The sequence below is a fragment of the Manis pentadactyla genome, chromosome 15 (assembly GCF_030020395.1).
Source record: "Manis pentadactyla isolate mManPen7 chromosome 15, mManPen7.hap1, whole genome shotgun sequence".
In the NCBI taxonomy this organism is placed as follows: Eukaryota; Metazoa; Chordata; class Mammalia; order Pholidota; family Manidae; genus Manis; species Manis pentadactyla.
The window spans coordinates 54,364,280-54,388,646 of NC_080033.1; the positions used below are offsets into that span (position 1 = coordinate 54,364,280).

Consider the following 24,367-nt stretch of genomic DNA (forward strand, 5'->3'; position numbering starts at 1 on the left):
TGCACTAACTGAAAGATGATGCTGTAAAGTCATATTTAATGACATGGCATATGCTCATAATCGAGTGAAAACAGGAGGACATAAAATTGTGTGTATAGTATGACCCAACCTTACTTCCAAGAGTATTTGTCCACACATTTTGAAGAGACCGGAAAGAAAAACACCAAAATGCTAACAGTGCTTTTCTCTGTAGGATTACGGGAAGACTTTAAATTTTTTTTTTTTTTTACCTTTCTGTATTTCAGAAAATTTAACAACATATTAGTTCTCAAATTAAAGTGGAGGTGGGGAGGCAGGATTACATATTTAAAGTGTTAAGTGAAAAAGAAAGGAAGAGAGGCAGGGCCAGAGTGAAGACCTGTCCCTGGCCCCTGGGGTCCCCTCCCAGGAGGACCCGGACAGAGGAGAGACAGAGCAATGGCAGCAGCTGGGGGAAGCCAGCCCGCCAACGGCTGGGGGACCCTCAGAGGCCCAGGAGAGGAACTGGCCCATCTGACAGCCTCCACCCACCGTGGGTACCATCCTGGATCCACTCTGGGCCAAGTCTGGCAAGACTGGAAGCAGGAGGGCACGTGCGGAGCTGTGTGCAGAGGGCGTTTTGGGTGTCGTCTGGAGCAAGGGGTGGGGGACAAGCTGGCCCCCTGCCAGGCACTGTGAACTGACTCCTACCTGAGCAGGGAGATGGGGACCAGGGACGGGCAGGGAGGAGGCCACAAGCTGGAACAGTGTTGGAGGGAGACTAAGGGCATAAGCAGCCCTGCCTGGGGGCCCAAGTAACAGGGCATGGCACAGACTGAAGAGGGACAGTCCCCCCGGTCCCTGAGACCACCATGATGCCTTCAGCAGGGAAGAGCTGCACCTGGCTGGGCAGCAGGAAAATGTATGGCGCCCAAGAGAACAGCAGGGCCAGAGGGGCATTTGCTGCACCTCGAAGGGTCTTCTGGCATCAGATCTGAGCAAGGACCAGAGCAGACAAACACACGAGGACTCCCCGGGTAAGTGGAGGAGGGCTGGAAGGAAGTCCCACACCACTGCGGAGGAGACTGCGCCGATGAAATCCAGGCACTAAACGGAACACCTTTGGGACCATATGCTAGTATGGTATGAGGGCAGGTGGCTGCCTGTCCCCCAATTCTTTCCTTTTATCTCCTAAAACCAGCCCATTATTTATTTGGGGTCCATCCCACAGACCTGAGTGTTTCAGGGAAACCTGACCCCACCCCAAGCTTCAGGGTAGGCCTGTCAGTGTAGGGCACCCCCTGGCCACAGGGGCCCAACCTGGTGAGACACAAGGGAGGTTTGCAGGGGTTTATGGAAACCACGCTTCCTCAAACTTAGTGGAAAGCCACTGGCAGGACACCTACCCTCTGGCAAGCAAGGGAGAAGTCTCGTTCTGCCACAACAGTCTGTCACCGTGAGGGAATCATAGTGAGGACACTAAAGAGACAGAGTAGGAAAACACAGAGAAACGGGGCCAGAGGCACCAAACGAACCCAGCCCCAAAGCCTGGCATGAGCCAGCCAGGAACAGGCTCACTGTTGAGGCTACACTGAGTTGGGCTTCAGTTAGTTGCAGCTACGAGTACTTGGTGTTCAAGAAACCAAACCACTCTCTCAACATGTTTCCCTTCTCTGGGAAGCAAAGAGTTTTGTTCTCCAGAAGAAAAGTGACTCCAAGGGAATGAGGATTTGCAGAAAGGGAGCCGCTGATCAGCACCCCCCTCCCCCTCCCCACACCTCCTCCACCAAACACACAGCCTGAGGACACAGAACACCCCGGAAACACAGCGCTGTGGGCCAGGCAGCAGTGGGGGGGTGGGAGGGAAGGCGCCCAACACAACAGTCTCCCAAGTCTCTGCAGCTGAGCAATCAGGCATCAGACTTTGCCCTGGGAGGATTTCACATGTGCTTGCAGGGTTCACGGGAGTCTGTCAAAGCCCAGAGGTGGGAGGGGCCCCGAAGCTGCAACCACAGAACTGAATCGCAGTTCAGGACACATGTAGCACAGTGTTAACCAAAACCAAATCAAACACTGCCACTAAAGTGTCACGTGTGCATGGAGGCACATGGACACATGGGTAAAGGGTCACACCTACGGGGGAGTTCTGAGAGCCACTGCTCACTGGAAAGTAGCTACAGGTGGCCTTGTGACCTCTCCTAAGCGGCTCAAGGGTGTCTCCCGTTCCCACCCCCACCGAGCCCAAACCGGAGGCTTCCCCTCCCGGGCTGAGAGCAGATGGAGGAAGCAGGACCTCCCTTCCCACTGCTCTTCGGCCCAGGTCCTCTGTGAGGTAGCGCTTTGCAGCAGCGTCCCTCCCTCCGCAGGCAGACCTCCACAAAACCCTTCCAGGAGCAACGTGCTGGAAGGAAGGTGCTGGGGACCCAGGATGACTAATCACTGGCCGAGCTGAGAAAACAGCAGCCTACTTTCCATGATTCCAAGGGATGTCAGGCTGCGCGGGCACTGTTTTAGCCTTATTTGTGGTTTTCTTCCTGGAAACTCTTCCCAGACCCTCCTGTGTCTGCCTCAAGAACGGGGCACCCTGCACCACCAATAAGCCACTGCTGTGACTTCACAGAACAGACTGAGGGGGGTGCCTCTCTACAGAAAATCCAATTGCACAACTCACCAACTGTGGCCTGAGGGGGTTTCACAGGGCCTTCCCCTCACCCCAGGGTGGCAAAATTGGAGTCATGGGTCCATAAATCCTACTGTTTTATTTGGCACAGTTAGCTGCCACCAACTCCCTGAGGCGTGGAGAGGCCCCAATTTGCACAACACAGGTTAGAACAGAAATCTCATACTCAAATGCCAGCCTCCTTGCATACAGTATTTTCTTGTGAGGTCAGTTTTAGTCCCAATTTATAGATGAGGAAAACTGAGGCCCAGAAACATTAAGCTCACCTCTCTCTGAGCAGGAATTTAAGCCAGACTCTCCGTGGCCCCTAAACCTACATGGTCTCCATCCTATCACCTGTGCTCCCTGGTCTACCAGCTGAGGGGATGGTCTGGATCACATAGTATCTCTTCGGCCTCAGCTGGAGGAAGGCCAAGGGCTCTCAGGCCCATGACCCAGGCTGTGAGCCACAAGTCTGGACCAGAACAGGGGAGGAGTCCAAGCCCCAGGGGCCAGTCAAGGAGGTAGGAGACCTGCCTGTTGTTCCAAACACAGGGTCTTAATCAATGCCCCCGACCACCAACCCTACATGAGTCAGCATGTCATTACCCCAGCTGGGCTGCACTCAATTCCCTTGCTTCTGTTCTTGGAAAACACCAACCAGGCAATCTTGTGAAATCTATGCATTTAATTATTCAGCCCACAGGGCGGGGGCCATACAATTGCTTGTGTGGCCGCTTCAGCTACGTGTCGTTCTTGCCACCTTTTCAGCTTTTCATTTTAGTACAGTGCCCACACCTCAGAAGTTCCTGTCTTTAAGGAGAGCACACAACCAGAATCTTCCTCTTCAGCAATTAACACACCCTCTCCAACGCCTGGTGGCATAACTGTACTTACATCCTGCCCACCCCAAACTTGCTGGGGTGAAGGGCCTGGAAGAGGTGGGTCTATCCCTAGAACTCCTCGCTATTCAAGGCCCTAAAGGCAAGAACACCCTATGAGAAACTGTGCTTTGGGGGATGGAGAATTCTAGTATGTGGCCATGCCTGCAGCATTTCCTTGGGGACCCCCCAGATCCCAAGCCATAGCTGCAAAAGCTTCTGGTTAAAAGGATCAATTCCAACACTGAAGGGACAGCAGCAACTCGCACCCAGCCTTTTCAGTGGCCCCATCAAAGGAAGGGGTGTGGAACAGCTGGGGCCAGAACCAGGGGAACATGTCTGGCTGGAGACCAAAGAACGACTAGAGGTCCTCTTGCCCAACAACACTGACCAGGTGCCAGCTCTGTGCAGAGACCACTAGTAAACGTGGTCCCTATACTCAAGGGGCTTATGGTCCAGTTGAAAGACACAAAATAGATAACTAAACAAATAAACACTAAGTTGAACCATGTGAAACTGCCATTTTTGTAAGTCAAAATTGGTCAAATATTAACAATTTCATAAGGTTCAGCCTAATTAGCTGTCTTAAATATTATGAAGAAAACCAAGAGAACTAAGTAACCAAGAATAACAAGGGGCTCAACTCCTCTAGACAGGGTGGCTGGGGAGGGTCAGGACAGGTGGCATTTAGGATGACAGCTGCAGGTGAGAGGGAACAGGCAGCCAGCATGTGGAGAGAGGAAGGCAAATATCAAGACCAGCTCTGCAAGGGAGTGACAGTCACACCCCAAAGCTCAACGCAGGAAGAAGCAGTAATGTGGGGCTGCCAAGAAGAGGGGGACTGGATACAGAGGTACCAAGGAGGGAGGGGTGTGCAAGAAGCTGAAGTTTCAGACCTAGGCCTGCAGCCCATTTCTCCATGACCCCTAAAAATCAGCAGTCAAGAGAACACAGACATGAAGGGCCCCATGCCTGAGCCCTCAGCTCTGAGCCACCAGAGGCCCCCCAACAATGTCTGTACGACTGAGTATGCACCCATGAGAGCAGAAGACAGTTTTGAGTGCAATGATAACAAACATTGTACACACCATGCCAGACCGACCGATAGTTGCTCTGGATCTTCCCCCTTCTCTAGATGCTCCCACTTGGCCATGTAACCCACCAAAGGCCTCCTACCTCTCAGGCTGGGGTCGGCTTGTAGGACCTGCTTTGGCCAATGGGATGTTAGCAAATGTGAAGCTGAGGCCTGAAAGTGTTCATGCATTCCACTGGTGCTTTTGCCCTCTGCCATCACCATGAGAAGTGAGTGCCCAGGCTGGCCTGCTGGTCCTTTGAGGAGGATGAGAAGCATGCAGATGAGTCACCTCAGTCACCCTTGCTGGGGGCCATCCTTAATCAGCCGACCCCCAGACATATCATCAGGCCAAAGAGCTGCCAGGCTGACCACCCTAGAGGACTGAACAATCAATGCAGAGAACTGTCCGCCACTGAAGTTTTGAGGTTGTTTGTTACACAGCATTACTGTGGCAACAGGTAACTGATACAACACAGTAGCTGCTCCATATCCGTCAACTGAGTAGACAAGTTCCAATTTCATTTCTTAAAAATTAAAAGTTAATAGATTATCAATTGTGCAAACTAGAGTACCTTCTATACAGGTTTTCTACAAAAACATATCTTGCACTGTGAATCGACCGCTCCATCAATCGTACAGGTGATGTCTGAAAGAAAACAAAAAGTGATTCACTAACTCAGGAATAAGGAGGAGGTCAGGAAGCCTTGAAGAATGCCTATTGCTTCCCCTGCCTGTGGTCTACACTGGATACAATAATCAAGAAGTTGAGGGAGAGTGAAACAGTCACCAGAGGAGAAGCACTTAGGGGACAGTGGGCTCAGCAGCGTTCCTGCCTCAGCTCAGGGCCCTCCCCATACCCTGAAGCTCAGTAGCCAGTGCAGCAATGCCAAGACTTGTCAGCAGCAGCCTCCTTCACAGGAGAGGTAGGGCTCAACTGGATTGTGTGGAACTGCTAGAAAAAAAAACAACTGCTGTCCAGCAAAGTGTTGTCAAGTGCCAAGTGTGGTGATTACTATGGAGCTAAATAGCACGCATTTGCTTAAGCACAGGGATATTTATGCCTGAGGTAGAACCCTGAGCAGGCTGGGGTGAAGGTGACATTCTGGCATCAGTGCCTGAAGGTCTGGCTTTCTGGAACCCCACAAGGATGTGAGACCTGCCAACTTCACTGTCTCCTCACAGGGGCTGGTTGGGGATCACTGCAGCCCTTTGGAAACTGGGAAGGACTGTGCCTAAGAGGAAGGAGGATTTTGCTCACATCACCCTTTCTGTCAGTGTTCACACATCCACAGATGACCTTTCCCTTTGTCCACAGTGTCCCATTGGGAAGCAAGAAGGTCCCTTACCCTTGACACCAAGTGGGCAAACACTGCTCTCACTCAGCCTGGCCCACAGCACCCATGGGACCTGCAAATCAGAGGCAGATTCAAAGCTAGAACCCAGGAATTTCCTTACTCTCTCTCCATTTGTCTCTCTGTCCATCTGTCTTCCTTTGAATTTTTCCATCCCCTCCTTATGTATCTGCTGCCCATCTGTTGCTAGCTCCCCATTCATCCATCTCTCCTCTGTTCCTCTTTCCCAGTCTGGCCATGTTTCTTTCTCTGCCTCCTTCATGGTATAGGTCCTTGGAGCAACACACATGTATCCCATTATATCCAGATATATTAGATACAAATTAAGTTTGCAATTGAGTGCTTGCTCAGGAAAAGTAGGGTAGGCAAAGGGGAAGAGTGCCAACCTCAGATCCCCAGACTCGCATCACTTAGCCAGATATTGGGGAGATAGAAATTCATATGGTCTGCTCTTATCTTTCTTTTTTTTTTTAAAAGATGAAGATTTCTGGAATGATAGCTATAATCACAGGTGCCCACCCAGATGAGTGGCTGTGTCAACATAACTGGCTGTAGGCATCTCCCTTCTCCTTCATGGAGAGCCTCCAAAGCTGGTCTCAGGTTGTGCTTACAATCTTGAACCACAGGTGCCAATCAAGATCTTCTCACCAGCCTTCCTTCTAAGAAGCTCTTCCCCTATTCACACCCAGGCTAATGGAAGCATTGGCCTAAGCATCCCTGTTTGCACCCTGTGATCTGCCCCAACACTTGACTGGCCCAGGGCTGGACACCTGACCCAACCTGAGCAATTCTTCCTGTCGAGAATTTGAACAAAGAACCAGATCTTGTGAAGGTTAGGTCAGTTGTTCTCAAATATGCAAACAAAGGGTGCTTTAAAATCACCTGGAGAGCTGGATAAAACAGATTGCTGGACCTCCTCTCCAGGACTTCCTGATTCAGTAGGTCCAGGATAGGACCAGAAAGGGTGCAATTCTAACAAGTTCCCGCATTCTGCTCCTGGTCCAGAGACCACACTTTGAGAATAACTCAGTTAAAAGGTGTTTAGCCCAATAGCGGACAGGCTGTGAAGACTCAGGCTGACGTGGCATCCCTAGCAAGTTCTTCTTGGCTAGATAAGGTTGGTGGGTGGGGGTACTGGAGGCTGGACCCCAGAGAGCCTCAGAAAACGAAACTTCAGCCCCAGTGACAGAAGGCTGAGCAGTGCTCAAGACCCAGCGAGGCTTCCTTATGAGGTTTCTCTTTCCAGAAACCCTTTACCCCTCATTTGAAGAAAACTGTTTAAGAAGGTTGAAAACAAGCTTCTGATACATACCTGAGGACGAGTGTGCTGGTCCAGCATGGTGAGCTGCACGTACGTCTGCAGTGTGAGGCCCCATCGATGGGCATCATGGTACATCAGACCCTGCAGAAGGGAGGACACAGCAGTTTGTCTCGAAGTGCTCTCTCTGTAGGCCCCTGGTCTCTTCCATCACTGACTGCCATCCCATGAAACCTACATGGGGCCGAGCTGGGGCCGGAGATGAACCAAAATGGTTGCAGGGCCCTCAGCCCAGTAACAGCTATAATAGGAGCCTATATGAAACCCCCAGGGAACACCCATTCAGTTGTTCAATAAATGTGCATTGAACCCCCTACAGTTTATTCCCTATCCAGCAGCCAAAGTGGGTGAAATCAGTTCTTGTCACTCCCCTACTCAGAACATTCCAGTGGCTTCCTGTTGTATTTAGAATGAAATCCAAAGCTCTCGCAAAGGCCCACTAGACAATCCCTTCCACCTTCTCCTGTCTCCTGCTTCCAGTACACGAGCCTCCTTAGTATTCCTCCAAACACCCAAGCACAATCCCACCTCAGGACCTTTGTATCTGCTGTGCCTTCTGCTGAAGGCTCTTCCTCCAGACATCTGTACTGCTCACTTCTTCACTGACTCAGATCAAGGGACTGAATTGAGACTTCGCAAAATTACAAATCTTGCTCCTCTGTCCAGAATGGAAACTTCTGTAAAAATATCTATTTCTATTTCTTTTTTTACTATAAAACTGTCATTGGAAATGCTCTTTATAGCAAGGATACTCAGATTTCTGAGAGTGGGACTATGTCCTATGAAATGTCACCCCTAAACCCTAATGTCTGCAACTCTAGTTATCTTAATCTACCCTGGTTACTGCCTAGTCCTAAAGAATATCAATGTTTCTGAGGCTTCTTTGTTATGCCTGAAGAGAGTGATTGGCATTCCATCTTCTTCCACATGCACAAATATGGTGAAACCCTTTCCACATCTCTGGGATTCTTTATTCAAAGACTGAGAGTTTTTGCCTTATTTAAATAACATCCTTTTACCGGTTTATATTTTTTCACAGTTCCTATCACCACCTGCCATATCATAAATTTAACTGTCTTCTGCCTCTCCATACTGGAATACTAAGGCCAGGAGAGCAGGAGCTTTGAGTTGCTCACTGCCCCAGTGTCTAGAACATGATAGGGATGCAATGAATATTGACTGAATGAATGAGTTAACAAGCATGTACTTAGTGCCTAGCAGTGTACTATGTTCTAAAAAATAACTGTGAGCCAAATTAAGTCCCTGTCCCTAGCAGAAGTTAAGAGTCTAAAGAACCACACAAGGAGATGCCAACTGTGTTGCTAGAAAGGAGAAGACAGCACAGCCTCCCCCAAGTCCAAGGTTCAAACCCAGATCTGTCATTAACCAGCTGTGTGACCTTGGGCAACTTATTTCATCTGCAGTTTCCTCACTGGAAAGTGAAATTAATCATCTACATCATGGGGCCAGAGCCCAGAAGCAACACCACTTTCTTAAATTCCCTCTTACAGACTCAGACTCCACGCATCTCTTCCAAGCAGCCAGAGTAGATCTTTCTGAATAGGGAAGGAAGAGAAGGAGGCATGGCGTGCTCTAGCCCCTGCTTGCTAGGTCCACCCTTAGGAAAGCAGATAGGTAGCTACAGGGCAAGCCATGGAAGCCCCTAGACATTGCCAAGTACAAACCCAAATCAGAGGTATACCAAGGAACCTGGTTACTTAGATAGGGCCTGGGGGGCTAGGCCTGGGGAGACCTGGGTTCTAATGGAGAGTGGGAGGGTAGAATGAGCAGCAGGAGATGAAACCCCCAGTAGCTGAGGCCAACCACTTGGGATAGTTTGGGAGAGCTGACAGGAGGTCCTTTGCAAATGCACAGCCAGGCCTCAGAGGTCCTTGACCTCAGAACACCAACATGCCACCACTGTCCATTTGTGATCTCCCGCTCCTCTTCTGGCCCAGCTGAGTGTGAGGAAATTGCCTCAGGGGGCCAGGGGGCAGGCCCAGGGTCAGATACCAGTACCACGGTTCCCAGGTACTTAAGGGAAAGTGGGCAGTTCACACACAAAACAACACACTCACCAGAGGATTATGGCCACGGACATTTCTCCATTTGGACACAGGTTCTGTTAACACCTGCAAAGAAAGAAAACATCAAGAGCAGCTACCCAAGATTCAGGTACTCAGTGTGGGCCCAGAGAGGTGAGAAACCCTCTCTGTGAGGCCACAACTCCATTTAGACATGGTTTCCTCACGTGATTTCCAGAAATGACTTTAGAACAACTCTATCCATCCCTATATACAAGAATATGCATACCCCACCTATCCAGCTGCCTTGGGAGCTCCCCGAGGGCAAGGTGGGTTCTCTCAAGCCTTCTTCCTACATGTGTTTCATCCCAGCCCTTACTGCCACTGCGTCAGGCTGGGCAGGGAGGTGAGAGAAGCTGAGAGGACAGCTATTTCAGGCACTTACGGCACCAGCCTGAAGCCCAGCTTCCCCACTAGGGAGTGCTCCTGGGGACCTTGGCAGCTTGCTCTGCCTCTATTTTCTCCCTCTGATCTCTGCACTAAGCATACTGACAGCTAAGAGTCATTTCCTAAACCGTGCAAGAGCCTTTCTGGGTGTGCAAGTGTGTCCTGGAGAAGATCTGAATGGTGTTCTTGGAGCCAAGATTTTGACAGTGCCGGGATCCATCTGGGGACCTTCAAGTGCACATGAGCAAGTGACATAGGTCACAAGAGACCAAAGGAAAGCAATGCATAGGACCCTTGAAGAGTAACCTCCCCCCTACCTTTGACACTTCTGTGTCACCTTTACTCATGCTGTTCCTTCTGCTCAGTATGCCCACCTCATCTCATTTCACGTCACCTTTCATTACATGGAAAGCTCCTACATATCCTTCAAAATCTAGTTAAAAAAATCCCTTCCTCTGTCAATCATTGCCTGCCTTTCCCAGTTCCCTCTCCTTCTTCTAGGTCTTCAGCACTCTTCCTGTCCGAGTAGCATATGCTATACCAGTCAGGCCCACCAAAGGCTGGGTCACAGGCAGCCTTGACCTGTGCTCCATCTGTGGCACTGTTACTCTCACTTATCAAGCACAACTGTGCCAGGAGCCATACTTAGCACCAAGGATACAGCAATAGCAAAACTACCCCAGCCCCTGCTTTCATGGAACTTATAACTTAAGGGGAAGCAGACTTCAATCAGATCATCACAGAAATCAACATGTATTTTCAAACCCTGAGAAGTAATATAAAACAGGGCACACAGGGGCCAGAAGAAACTACACTGGGGAGGGTAACTAGTTGGAGGAGCCACAGGGCACTGGGCTGAGATCTGAAGGCCGAGTGGTCTTCCTAAAGCCAATGAAGCTCTTCACAGTTCAGAAGAACCAAACAGGACACGACGCCTGAAGCCGGCCGGCCTGGTTGGGGCTCTGGCTCCGCCCACATTAGCCATGCAACCCCAGCCACGCCATTTAACTTCACTGAGTCTGTTTCCTCCTCTGCAACCCAGGTAATAAATGTAATTACCCCCTGGACCCACTCTTGTAAGGATGAAATCAATTAGATAATATAATGAAGCCTCAGCACAGTGCCTGGCATATGGTATTATCCTAGTTAGATTTTAACCATCACTGCCCTTATTATTATTGCTGTTCTTCATTCGCTTCAAGGTCTTCACTGAGAATATAAGTGCTTCTAGAGTGGGAGTTACACCATTCAGGACAGGCGTACTGGGAGTCCCTAGGACCCCCACCTCCCCAGCTTTGATGATCCACTAGGAGGACTCACAGGACGCAGCACTGTGCTCACGGCTAAGATTTACTACAGTGAGAGGATACGAAGCCATATCAGCAAAGGAAAACAAGCAAAATCAGTGCATGGAGCAGTGTGGAGGGAACTCAGGCATAAGCTTCCAAGGGGCCTTATCCAGAGGAGTCACACAGGACACACTCAACTGCGAGTTGTGACAACACGTATGCGATGGTGCCTACCAGGGAAGCTGACCTGAACTGTGAAGTCAGGATTCTTATCAGGGCTAAGTCATGTAGGCAGTATCTGCCTGGCACATATGAAAACTCTAGACTGCCAGAAAGAAAACTGCTATACAGAATAAACCATATTGTTTGCACAAACAGTTTAGGCAGAGAGCCACTCCTATCAGTTGGAAATGATGGGAGCTCTCCCAAAATCCAAGTTCCTGTAGCCAGCCCAGGGCCAAACTTGCAGACAAGCCTCTCTGAGGATGGCAGTCTCAGGCCTGTTAACTCTTTTCTGCACAGCAGGATATGAACACAAGCAAGACAAGGGCTATAGAATGTTTATTATTTTTAGCAAACCACATATATTATTAATGGAAGGAAAAACAGGAAAAGAAAGAAAAAAAGAAAATGACTCCAAAGGTATGGAAATTGTAGGATCTATAATAATGAGAAAGAATCATAAACAGAAAAGATTACACCACTACAATCTGCAGGGAAGAAGTATCAGGGTCTTAGTACATAGAGACAATTCTTAAACATCTGTGAGGTTATTTTTGGTGACTGGGCTGTGAATAAACTAGAAATTACCTTAACTGGCTACACAGCAATACTTCCCTACTTGAATACTGTATCTCAGATGTAACACTGTAACATTCTAACCATGCTCACCAGCCTAACTTCTTTTCACATGCGGACTCCTCCTAGCCAGACCATGGGGATGTCTATATCTGCACCATCCAGTATAGTATCCATGAGCCACATGGGGTATTAGAAACCTGAAATGTGACTAGTCCAAAATGAGATATGCCATCAGTGCAAAACACATTCGAGATTTCAAAGACTTAGTATTAAAAACAGAACGAAAAGCTTTTATATTGATTACATGTTGACATGGTAATATTTGGAATACATTATGTTAAACAAAATGTTCTTTTTGGGTTTTTTAGCAAAGCTGTTAGAAATTTTACATTACACATGTGGCTTGCATTTATGGCTCACATTATATTCTTTTGGACAGGGCTGCTCAATGCCCTCTGTAAGTGCTCTGACAAGCTTTGCAGGTTCCTTCAAACCTGGTGTGGAGACCATACCTCAATGTCAGTTGTGTGGGAGAAGAACTCCAGGCATGTCGTCTTTCCACTTGCAATATTGCCCTCAACACAGATCTGACAAAAGACAAATGTACGTGAGAATCAGAAATCAAGCACCTGGGGGAATTTCAGGGAAGAATTTTTATGGAGGAGCTCAGGTAAACAGCATATATGGTTCAACCTGTATATAAAGCCTTCATTGTGTATACAAGAATCCCTCAGCAGAAAGTCCCCAAGTTCCCCTCAGTGGCAGGCTCCAGGCCTACTGCTGGTGGCCACGAGACCACTGCCCTCCAGGACAGAACCTCCTTTACATCAACCCCTAGACCATACACAGCTTGCTGTTGGCCACCCTGGCTCTGCCTGTCTGTCATTCAACCTCTGAGACTATCAGACTTTAGGCCCAAGTGTCCTACCTCCTTACCCAGACCTAATGGCTTTGAGGTTGGGAAGCATGTGTATGTTATCTAGAGCCTAAGTCAATGCTTTGTGCAGAAAAATGCACTCAGCCATGGACTGGAAAGTATTAGGACAGGACAGATAGAAGGACTTGCTCGGGCCCCTTGCTGCAGGCCAGGCCCTAAGTCAAGTAATATACACCATTAGTGCATAACCTTACCAGAACCTGAGGAGTGGGTCCTCACATTTTCATAGAAGAAAAATGTGAGGCTTATAAAAGGAAATAAAGCAGGAAGGATAGCCTGAATTCACACTCTGTTCACGCTAACTACACTGCGGGAGAGAGGTGTCCTGGCTCTGATGGGAGGGGCCGGTCAGCCATGTGAGGTCTAGCAATCCCAAAGACCAAGGAGCCTCACTGTAGGGAAAGAAAGCATTCCAAGCACTGGTGCTCAGTCTTGGATATGTTAGATTCACTTGGGAGCTTTTAAAAATCTCCACAAGGAAGCCACTACCCAGGCCAATTACAGAACAATCTCTGAGGGCTGGACTCAGGCCTCAGTACTTTACACAGCTCCCAGGTGATTTCAACGAGCAGGAAGGCTGAGCACCACCCGCCCGCAGCAGGGTTTCTCAATGTGTAGTCTACAGACACCCTGCTTCAGAAGCACCAGAGGAGCACCCAGACCCTCTGAATCAGACTGCCCAGAGTCTGACCAGGTGCTGCTCGGCCAGGCACTCCGGGTGACACAGGCCAAATGGCTTTGGCTCCAGGAGATCATAAGAGGTAATGGGCAATTCCACAGCTATAAGACAAACTGGCCCTTGAGAACACCTATTAGATGTCCCCTGGAGCACACACAGTCAGAGGACACATCCTGCCACACAGTGACCTTTACACCCAGGCTGGAGGCACCGAGAGAAACGTGGACCACAAAGGGTACTTGCCTAAGGCACTAGGCCTGGTAGAGAAGAGATGGAATTCACACCTAGGTCTGGCAGACCCCTTTCCATGATCCCAGTGGAACCTCAATTACATCCTACATAAGTTACAGGGTCACAGTGGGCTGTCTCACCTTGCCCCACCCCTACCCACTCTCTGACAGGCAGCTGCAAAGGTTTCCCCCTGCTGGATATCCAGGAGATATCATACTTCCAGAGGATGCCAGGCCACCCTCCAATCCCAGGCCCAGGCTAGCTCACTCCTTTAGAACGCAAAACTATAAAACGAACCCAGGGTGTACACAAAAGCCAAATCTGATCAGGGTACTAAAGGATCTGATCTTTTTAAATTGTTATTCCTTAAAGGAAACAACTTTTCCTCTTCCTAGAAACCTATGAAGAGCTCAACCTAGATATCACTCTGCATAATATTTCTTTCTTTCACTGCAAGAAACATGTTATTTAGATAAACCTTCTTCCAAAATTATTTGTTCCTACTCTGTGTTGGTGAGTGACTTCCCAGTTGCAGATATTCGCTAACTGTCCTATATCATGGGCTGTCCCATGGTACCCTAATTCATCACCTCTCAACACCCACATACGGCTTCTCTTCCCATTCCAGTCCTCAGGAAAGGCACCATCCACTCAGATACCCTCAACACTCTGGACATCTTCTCTCCTCACCCAGCAACTCAGCACCTCCTCTGGGCCCTGCTTCCTACTCATCGGCAGAACCCAGGCCTGTCTCCTTGGCTGGCCTTTACCTCTCCTTGCTGAGCAGCCTCCCCGCTGGCTTCTTGGGCTCCAATCTGACCCAGCAGGGCTCTTCACTCCCCATCCCTGGCAGCCCCCATTTCCTCTGGGAGACAAGCCACAACACATCCAGTGAAGTCTTGCAGTTGCTCCAGGTATTGGGGTCCACCATCTCCTGTCCCTTCGCACTATCCCCAGGTCCTCCCCAGCCATCTCTCTGGGGACCGGCCACAAGTGTCAGGCCTGCAGGTTCTCTCCCTTCTGTGACTTGCCTCTGCAATTCCCTCTGCTCCAGCGCTCCTGCCTCACCCTCTCCTCTATCTCCCAGGACACTTAAGGCTCCCCAAGGCTCCCCTCAGTAATTGTCCTCTGGAAGTCCTGCCCCCTACTCACAGCCTCCAGATTCACTGCTGTTCTAGATCCATCACTGTCTTATTTACTGCCATCTCCCCCATCAGACCCACTAATGCCAGGGGCTTTCTGGTCTCCAGGTCCATACAGGAACGCAAAGAATTTTAATGCTTAAGAGCAGCCCTGGGCCTGAATCCAAGTTCCACACCACTTTCTATGGACTACCTACTGTGTGTCTGATAGCACAATAATGCATCAATTTCCATCCAGCTCAACTTAACATCCCTCTGCCCTTCCATGCTGCCTCTTGCCATACCCCACACCACCTCTAATTTCAACAAACTTCCATCTCAAGCATTTTAATCAATCATCCTCTCTGTGTGACTTCACTCCTTCTCAGGTTCTCTCTGCCACCCCAGATACCCCAGGGGGCCTGTCCACCCCTTCCTCCCTTTACATATCCTGATCCAAGTACTCCTGCCACCACCCAGTAAGCCACTCCCTTCCCAGTCAAAGAAGCTACCAACTTCCAGCTCTCTTAAGAAACTGAGCTTCTGGATTGATAGTGACTGAAATATTGCTCCCCACCCCAGCCAGCTAAAAGCTCCAGCTTCCCCATGGACATGTACAACTTGACCCTGTTTTGATCTTCAACCTCACACCAGCCACAGCCTCATCCCAGAGCTCACATCTCAAAGTCACAGTACTCGCTGAACCCACGTCTGTGGACCCCCATGGATTCTCTCTAACCACCATCCACTAGTCTCCGCACAGGAGGTTAGGGGGGTGGGTGGTGGTCAGCAGCCTGGCTGCTACCCACTAACCCAAGGTGAGACCAACCTACCCCACGGAGAATGAGCATTTTTCAAATCCTTTTGTAATTGTTAATCAAGCTAACAGTCCCAATCTACCTAAAGCTTATGAATACATGTATGCTGCCCCCTGTGTAGACTCTGAGGAAGGATGCAGGTATGGAAATTGGTAAGAGGTGGCCTCTGGGGAGGGGGTCTGAGGCCAGGGAAGAGATAGACGTCCTTATCTGTGAAGATCCTCTTGTATTTCTGTTTTTATTATGTGCAATATTCCTTCATTCTCTTCCTCAATACAGATAGACAGATATAGATATGTACACTGCAGGATCCACATAAAAGAGGGACTTACCACTGATTTTTTCTCTTTTTCATTTTCTCTATCTTTACCTACAAAGAAAAGAAATAAATTTTTAAACCCAGTTTAAGTAATTCACTCTTTCTCCTAATTTTCTAAACCACCGTGAAAATAGTCATTTTTATGCTTGCTCCCAGGCCTAAAAACATTTCCCAGTGACACCTGGGGCTCTCCATGAACGCATGGAGGCTGGCTCACCACTGCTGTTTACCTGTGTGCAACACCAAGCAACTGCGGCCTGTCCCCTCTGGAGACCAGCTGTGCTTAGCTTTTTTTTCAATTAGTAAATTATACTTACTAATTTTCCACACAACTTATATTTATATTGATTGCTATATTAATAATAGCTTTCACATATGGGTGTCCATCAAGTTAAAACGCAGAGTGGCCTACACTCGGAGCCCATGGATAAGGGTGGGTGGCAGGCATGGGTTTCAGCCAAAGCCTTAAGTTTCTCGTCTAGGCCCAGCGCTGACTTCGTGGCTCAAGGCACAAGTGGTTCTGAGATGCCACTGAACAGCCCTGAGGCTAAAGAACGCTAGAACTTGGCTGTAACTGCGACTTCCATTTATGGGGGGAGGTTTCCACTCCCAGTGAGAGCAGGAAGGCACCGGATCCTAAACTACCCACCATCCACTGGCACCAGCGTGAGCTGGAGGCTGGTTAACTGCAGCCGTCTTCCCCAAAGCCAAAAAACTCGACTAAAGCAGCCCCCTCGCCGCAGGGACGGGGTTCTTTCTGGGCATTGGGGGGCTTCCCATATTTGAACAAGCGACGGGTCCTGAGCCCCAAAGCTCCACCCACTCGCTGCCAGCTAGGGTCCTGGGTACCGGCCAGCTACCGCCCCCTCCCCTCCCCGCAGCCGCCCGGAGACGCCCCGGAGGAGGAGTTTCGGGTTCAGGCGGGTCTGGAAGACGAGGGCAAGGAGTGGGGCGGGCGGCCGCTTAGTGCCAAGACGTCGGCCACGAGGAACGTGGAACCGAGAGACGCGTTACCCCGAGGCCAGGCCTGGCGGCGCGGCCCCAGGCCTGAGGCGGGGCTCCCGGGCCCCAGACGGCGCAGCGCCCCGGCGGCACCGCTCCGCAGCAGCCGCAGCATGGCCCGGCCGGCGGACCCGGCCGGCTGGGATCTCCTTCCTCCACGTCGGCTCGGCAGCCGGGCCGGCGCCTGCGCGCCGCCTACCTGGCCGCGCCGGCGCGTCGGAGCGCCGGCTGGGGCCCGGCTCTTAAAGAGACCCCGTCGCATTTCACTCCCCGAGAGGGAAATAATTAAAGCGGAGGGGTCTGCCATTTGCAGCCAGGAAATCTTCCCACTAACGGGACGCTATCAGAATGAACCCACGACTTTGCAAGGCTCGGGGATGGACGGCCAACAATACCATCGACTGACTGGTTAATGAATTACCAGGTATTACTTAACTGAGCACCTGTCCTACCCAGGCACCTGGAGCACACAGTGTCATTTATTCTTCCCAACAGTCCTGCAAGAGGATATTGTCACTCTCATTCTCCCAGTTGAGCTGATCCTCAGAATCTTAGGTGACTTGTTTAAAATAATCAGAAGCTTTCATGCAGGGAGTGGAGCTGGATTTCAAGCCCACCTAATCTTGCTTCACAGTCTGCGTTCTTCCCTTTGAACGTTGACATTTCCAGGGTAAATGTGTAATAGATACCTCAGAAAGGTGTTTAAAAAAAAAAGACAGCATTCCCAAAATGGAGTCACTTATGGTAAGCCCCAGGTCACCAAACCCAAACTTAATTATATTTTCGCCTCTCCTAGAAATGGAATCTTAAACCAATCAGTTACTGCCTGATCAGCAGTAGTTAGGTAATCTACCCAACAACCCCTATCATCCCCTAAAAGAAAGTAACCTTGCAATAACCAACCTGCTTTTTGCCTAGTAAAACTTCCTTGTTCCTCCTCTCTTCTGCCTATAAAAATCTTTCATTTTGTACAGCTACTTGGAGCTCCCTTCTATCTGCTGGGTTGGATGCTGCCCAATTCTAATCAATTTTTGCTCAAATGGACTTTTAAGATTTTTAATATGACTCAGTTTCTCTTTTAGCAAAGGCACAACAGCATTCCAACTGGACAATTAGTGAGTGGGCAGGATGCCTGTAAACCCAATCCATAGTCAGGTAGCAAAAGTTCAGCCTAGGTCTTAAGTAGATGGGGTATAATTCAACAGACTCAGGCCCTGAAGCATAACTAAGCTACTGCAGTAAGGAGCAGAGACTGCGTGTGCATGCCCACTCTAGTGATTGGCAGAGGGGTCTCCCACCTCTCCCAGGAGTGCAAGATGCTGGCAGTCACCTCTTGGGCAGGAAATGGAAGTCATTTGCAAGAGGGTTCATTCAGCCTCTAGATCTCTTACAGGAAAGCCACAACCCCATCTTGTGCTTCCTGTAATATCTGTCACAGACCTGGCACAGGGCAGGTGTGCCCTCGATAAACAAACTACAGGATTAAGTTCAACATCTTTGTGAGCCACTAGGGATGATGCTGTTAGAAGTACCTACTGATCAGATTTGTCTGAATGAAATGGACTGAATCTAAGATGGGCAGGATCCAAAGAAGTCTGAATGGACTGTGGGGATGGCCAAATTATCCAAGACAATTTAAAGCACATAAAAGATACCACACATACTTCCCATCCCTGAAAAGAAAGCCTCTGAGATGGTGGAACTATGGCTTTCATAGGAACACTTATGAAAAACACAAATTGAATTCTGAAGGGCCACAAGCTGTTCTTTGAAAGAACGAGCACCAGTGGGTGGCAAAAATCAAACTATGAACAAACTGGGCTCACAAACCCAGACTGTAATCCCTTGGGGGAAGGATAGGGTAGAGGCCCAGACCATTAGTTCAGACTATATACCTTCTATGTCTACTGTATGCCACACCCTGGGGACCCTGAAGGGAAAGAAACAGACGGGCAATTCATACTCTTAAATAAATGTATTATGTATCAGCTAGTGATAAATGCTTTGAGAGTGATGGCGACTACTCTGGACAGAGTGACCAAGGGAAATCCTCTCTAAGGAAGTGGCATTTGGGATGCCCATAGTTTGGGGTGACGAAACGGCCATTCCTGAACGCCTTTTTCTTCAACTCCCCCACTCACTCCTTTCCTACATTCTCACCTCTTCCACCCTCTGAGAACGCTTCCTGTGGAGAACAGGGGTGCAGTAGGATAAGGATTAAATTTAGTAATTCTGAAATGACTGATGATCTTAGCAAAAGAGTTTCCATACAGTGGTGAAGAAATTTTTGAGATATTACTGGCATATTTTAAAGAGAACTGGAAACTAAGGCCAGGCATTAGGAAAGTTATAAGAGCCGTAAATATGGTACTGTAATCACAGGTACTTTTTAAAAAAAATGGATTAATCAGTCACCAATGCTAAGTCCCACAGTACAGAAAGGTGGCAGAGGTTGGAGACTGAAAAAGTGACCCTTGATTTCACAATCCATGAAATCAAGACCTTGGTTCAATAGAGTAAATGAAGTGGTTTAAGATGACATGTTGCTAATAGTAATTATGTTAATTATAAAGAATGAGTTATAATTATATTTACTATGTAATTAAGGTGACAAATTTATAAATTTAAAGGTAGGCTAATTTTACACTAGGAAAGTAATTGAAAGAATTATGAATAAGTAGCTTGTCTAGATCAAAGGTTAAAAAGAGTATAGATTTAAGGTTTAAAGGTAGGTAGATGCTACCAGCTGACCGACTGATCATGAATGTCTAGCCAAGGAAGACTCTTAACACCTGTAAAGACAAAAAGATAAGTCCTGAAAAAAATATGAACTTACTTTATTAATAGTAGCCCCTGGTGACCTTTACCAGAGTGGTTTGCCTTGAGTGGACAGGTGACAGTAAAGCCATGGGAAAGGAGAGACAACTGTAATTAGAGGGGCCACCAGTGAGTTGAGGAAACCCGGCCAGGGACAAAGAAGGATAATAACAGAATAAGGCTCCTGGAGAGTAGCTGGTGGGAATGGGAGGCAGAGCACAACTGGAAAAGATGCCTGGGGCTCTTGTACAGTAAGAAAAGCAAAGGACACAAAGATGGCCAAAGATTCCAATTAATCCGTAGGTAAGGGAAGAGTAACATGTAAGTACCTCTGTCTGATGGCAGCTGTCTTCACGGGTTAGGTGAAGGCTTGGTCATCTGCACTCTTATGTGTTATGTGTGTCACGGTCCCAAAGAGGGCAGTGGTCTCTGACGGCTGCCCTCAAGTGCTCCAATGGCAGAAAACACACAAAGTGCGCCAGCGCAGAGCTTTGTGGTGGAATCCGAGTTCAGGCTCAAAATTTCTGTGAAATCTCCACTTCTGTAATTAAATTTACATTCACTCTATGACATATACTGACATTTGGTTTTTAGTATTAAAACAATGTTTTGAAAGACCATTAAAGGTAGTGATGATCCAGAGCAGGTACATAATTGTTTTTTTTCCTGTGGTTCTCTGCACTCCCTCAAACACCGCTTTTATCCAAAGCCATTCACATACACTTCCCCAAATTACTCATAGGAGGCAAGGCTGCCTGTCTGCAGTGAAGGTGTGGCCTGTCACGTTGAATCAGAGCAAAACATCCAGCACAGGGGAGTATTAACCCGAGACAGCTAGTCTTGATATTTCCTGTAAATGAGAATTTCCCAAATATATCTAATCTTGCCCTGTCACCATTGAACCTCCTCCTATTTCTTTTTAATAACTACTTTTCTAAGTTATTAGGGTTTTTAAGTTTGATTAGTTAAGTTCAATAATTCCTTCCTGCCTATAGTTATCTGCATATATAAAACATTCCAGAATAAGGACAATTTACCTTTCCCACACTATACATCCATTCAAAATATAAGTTGCACCTCTTAAAGCCACAGTTCAGAATGAAAATGCTTCATTTCAAGAAATTATTAAGCAAATAAGCTTCATAGACCAGAAGTAATAACATAATAGGCCAGCCGTTGCATACAGATATGTGAGATTTTTTTCCTGAAAGTTACCACTTTCTCTCTTAAAGTGTGCACTGCTCTAAGTTTTATTAATTGCATTTTAGTAACATAAAGTTGTTTGATTTACAATGCAGACTACTACACAGTGTCTCTTATATTATTAAAATTGAGCATTCTGACTTCCCAGTGTACCATTCTACATTGTCTTCCACATAATACATCATCCACTCCCAACCAGATGAGTTCTCCCTCCAACTACATTTAAGTAAAAAGTGAAATAAGCCTGTTAAGTAGTTAAGCGATTGGCATATCATAGGTTAAGAGAACATTAGCCATCACTGTAAACCACACACAATATATAGGTGTCATTTTACTGTGGCAGTTTGATTTCCTAAAAGATAAACCCTGAATAAATTTGTTTAGTAAAATGGAACTTTCAAAATCTTTAGAGAGCTCATTCATTTTTTTGGTGATTTTCAGTAAAGTTGACCTTTTTATTCTGTGTTTTCAGGATATTATCAACTCACTAGTAACAGCCATATTCATGATAATCATATCTGTGTTGGCACTGATTCCAGAAACCACAACATGTTCAATCTTTGGAGGGGTAAATGGAAGTCTTTCTGGTTTCTTCCTTTAGGTTTGGTCATAATGCAGATTTACTTGAAAAATAGGTCCAAGAACAGAAAACCATACTGTATTCATCCCTGGAGCTCTTACGCCAGTACACAGACAGTCCCTAGTGGCTTAATATTTTTTGTGTGAATACTTGACTTGATTAACATGAAGGAATATGACTTCACATAGTCCTGAAGTTAAACAAAAAAAGAGATTCCTATATATTTCTCATAGTTTGTAGGGCTAGACTAGACTTAGAAAACTAGACTGAGAAAAGCTACTGGGATCAGTTACAACATTTAGCTCTGAGAAACCTGATGTCAAGAAAAAAAAACCATGAATGAGTTTTATAGCTTTCCCTTTTAAAGAAAAGGATACATACCACTTGCTAAGATGAGACAGACTGTTCTGAGCTCAGTTATTTCTTGTCCAGATCCTTCTTCAGGTGGAATATAATAGAAGATGTATCATGATATGGTAACAGTAGTAGGAAGCCTTGTAACTAAAGGATTATTTTGAACACTGCTTGAAGGGAAGCAAATTAGCTTAATCAGACTTTATCCTGGAAGACAAACCAAAATAAAAAAAGAGTTAAGTAATTTATAGTTATATGTGATATTCTTCTGAGATTTTTTATAGGATGTTCAAAAACATTTGGCTTTTCTAGGTTCTGATCTAGAGAAGTAAATCAGAAGGTTCTTAAATCTAACCCCTACTTCATGTCTTTCCATAGTATGAGACACTTAGGAAAATGGACCACCCTCAGCCACATACATCAGAACCCATGGTTTTTCATCTCCCTTATTAGGCCCTAAACAACTTCATAGGGGATGGGAATTATTCTGAAAATGAGATAGCACTGTGACAGCAATTTCCCCCATTGTCTTTAAAGATAATCTTATCCTTCTACTATGGAGAAAGAGGGTCCAGGCAAGGGATTTACTTTCGTTCATTTTCTTATTCATTCTTTAATTCACTTTGGTAGGTGCTGACAAAGGATAGAGCTGTGCTGTCCAATGCAGTAGCCACTAGCCACATGTGGCTACTGAGCACAGGAAATGTAGCTGGTCTGAACTGAGATGAGTTGTACATGTAAAATACACACCAGATTGCAAACATTTACTACCAAAAGGAAATGTAGAATGTTTTATTAATAACTTTATTATACTGAAAACATGTTAAAATGATAATGTTTGGATATATCAGGCTAAATAAAATATATTAAAATTCATTTCACTTCTTTACTTTTATTTTTTAAGTTTTCTGTCTTTTTTTGGTATCATTAATGTACAATTACATGAGCTACATTATGGTTACTAGACTCCCCCCATTATCAAGTCCCCACCACATACCCCATTACAGTCACCATCCATCAGCATAGTAAGATGCTATAGAATCACTACTTGTCTTCTCTGTGTTGCACTGCCCTCCACTTCTTTACTTTTTAATGTGGCTATTAGAATAGTTTAAATTAATTATATGGCAATGGGGTGTGGGGGGACTCGATAATAAGGGTGAATGTAATAACCACATTGTTTTTCCTGTGAAACCTTTATAAGAGTGTATATCAATGATACCTTAATTTAAAAAATAATGAATAAATAATAAAGAAGAGCAAAAAAATTAAAAAATCAATTAATTATGTGGCTTACATCGGTGACTTTCATATTTCTTTGGATAGCATTGCACTAGAATGTGAGCCTGCTCTATCCTCAAGTTACTTAGAGCCTAATACAGGAGGCATAAGTGCAAACAGCTGTATACAAGCTATTGCCCGAGTACTGCAGAGCACAGAAAAGAGGAACCAACTACCTCTCTCTGGCGGTGGAATCAAAGTTTACCAAGAATAAGGGAGGAAAGGGGTATGGTTCCAGGTAGAGGAACCAACCACTTGCAGAGTATTGGAATCATGGAAGGACAGGTAGGAGGTCTCAGTGCGGTCAGAACCTAGGAAGCCAGGCTTGAGATTCAGAGTGGAAAAGGATGCGTATCTGGACCAGATGCCTGGCTGTTGGATGGAGCTGACCAAATAGCATGCAAGAGGTGACATCCCCCTTCTCCAGCCCTGGCACCAGTTCTCAAACAGTCATGAGCGTACCTAAAGACCACGTTCTAGTTTATTCCATTTACCTCAGTTTTATTTTCTTAAGTAGATGTAACCGCTGAGAGTTCACTTTGCACCATCTTATCACTCCAGCTCCCCAACACTTTTATTACAGCTACTATCACCATGGCTTAATCTTGAGCTGGTGTGAACTTTGACCTTTTCTCCAGTAAAGTTTGCAACAGAAAGTCAGTTAAACATTGGGGATAGAAACGTTGATAACTAAATATCGTTGGCAGAGCATTAAATGGTACATCCAGGAACAAATTAAGAGATCCAGACAAGTACTTATTTCACAGCTTACACCCGTTCAATATTTTTTCTACTCACTTAAATTACCTTTCCCTTTTCTTAGGCATGTACTGGGAAATCTGGGGAATGAGAATAAAATGAGCTCTGAGGTCTCTTCCCATTTTGGTATTAGGTGCAATGTGGGGAGCCATCCCAGGACCGTAGCAGGAGAGGAAGCTGGTGGGCAGACCACTTAAAATCTGTGTGAACGACTGAAGTCCATACCATGGACACAGCAGTAACAATGTATCTTTTCCATGTGTTTGAATTCCTGGCAGCAATGTGCTGCATCGCCGACAGAGCCCTTATTTACCAGAAGCTTCTATTTAATCCAGTGGTCCTTATCAGAAAACTGCTATTCATGACAAAATATAAATTCTGTAATTTTATCTTCCTTTTCAGTTGATGCTAAATATTAAACCTATCTTCTTTATTCTTCCATGTGTTTTCTGCAGTTGTTCT

At 46.8% G+C, this 24,367-nt stretch overlaps 2 protein-coding genes across 4 annotated transcripts in view; one reads left to right on the forward strand and one right to left on the reverse strand.

The window, feature by feature from the left end:
* The window catches only part of TK2 (thymidine kinase 2), an 81,828-nt gene that overhangs the window by 8,106 nt on the left and 49,355 nt on the right, over positions 1-24,367 (reverse strand). Inside the window, exons 2-8 of one of the 3 annotated variants that reach the window (XM_036897713.2) lie at positions 21,893-22,072; positions 20,058-20,269; positions 15,923-15,960; positions 12,317-12,391; positions 9,322-9,375; positions 7,238-7,327; positions 5,146-5,219 (exon numbers count right to left, since the gene is read on the reverse strand). In XM_036897713.2, coding sequence (XP_036753608.1) covers positions 5,146-5,219; positions 7,238-7,321 — 158 coding nt within the window. In that variant the 5' untranslated portion in view covers positions 7,322-7,327; positions 9,322-9,375; positions 12,317-12,391; ... (1 more) ...; positions 20,058-20,269; positions 21,893-22,072. Of the gene's footprint in view, positions 1-5,145; positions 5,220-7,237; positions 7,328-9,321; positions 9,376-12,316; positions 12,392-15,922; positions 15,961-16,923; positions 17,233-20,057; positions 20,270-21,892; positions 22,073-24,367 lie in introns of those variants that run through there. The other 2 variants (XM_036897712.2, XM_036897710.2) reach the window with 2 other exon arrangements.
* On the forward strand, positions 20,309-24,301 carry CKLF (chemokine like factor). Its single transcript, XM_036897719.2, is given in 3 exon segments — positions 20,309-21,518; positions 24,184-24,237; positions 24,240-24,301. Coding segments are annotated over 3 exon segments (294 nt in total). The 5' UTR covers positions 20,309-21,319; the 3' UTR covers positions 24,281-24,301.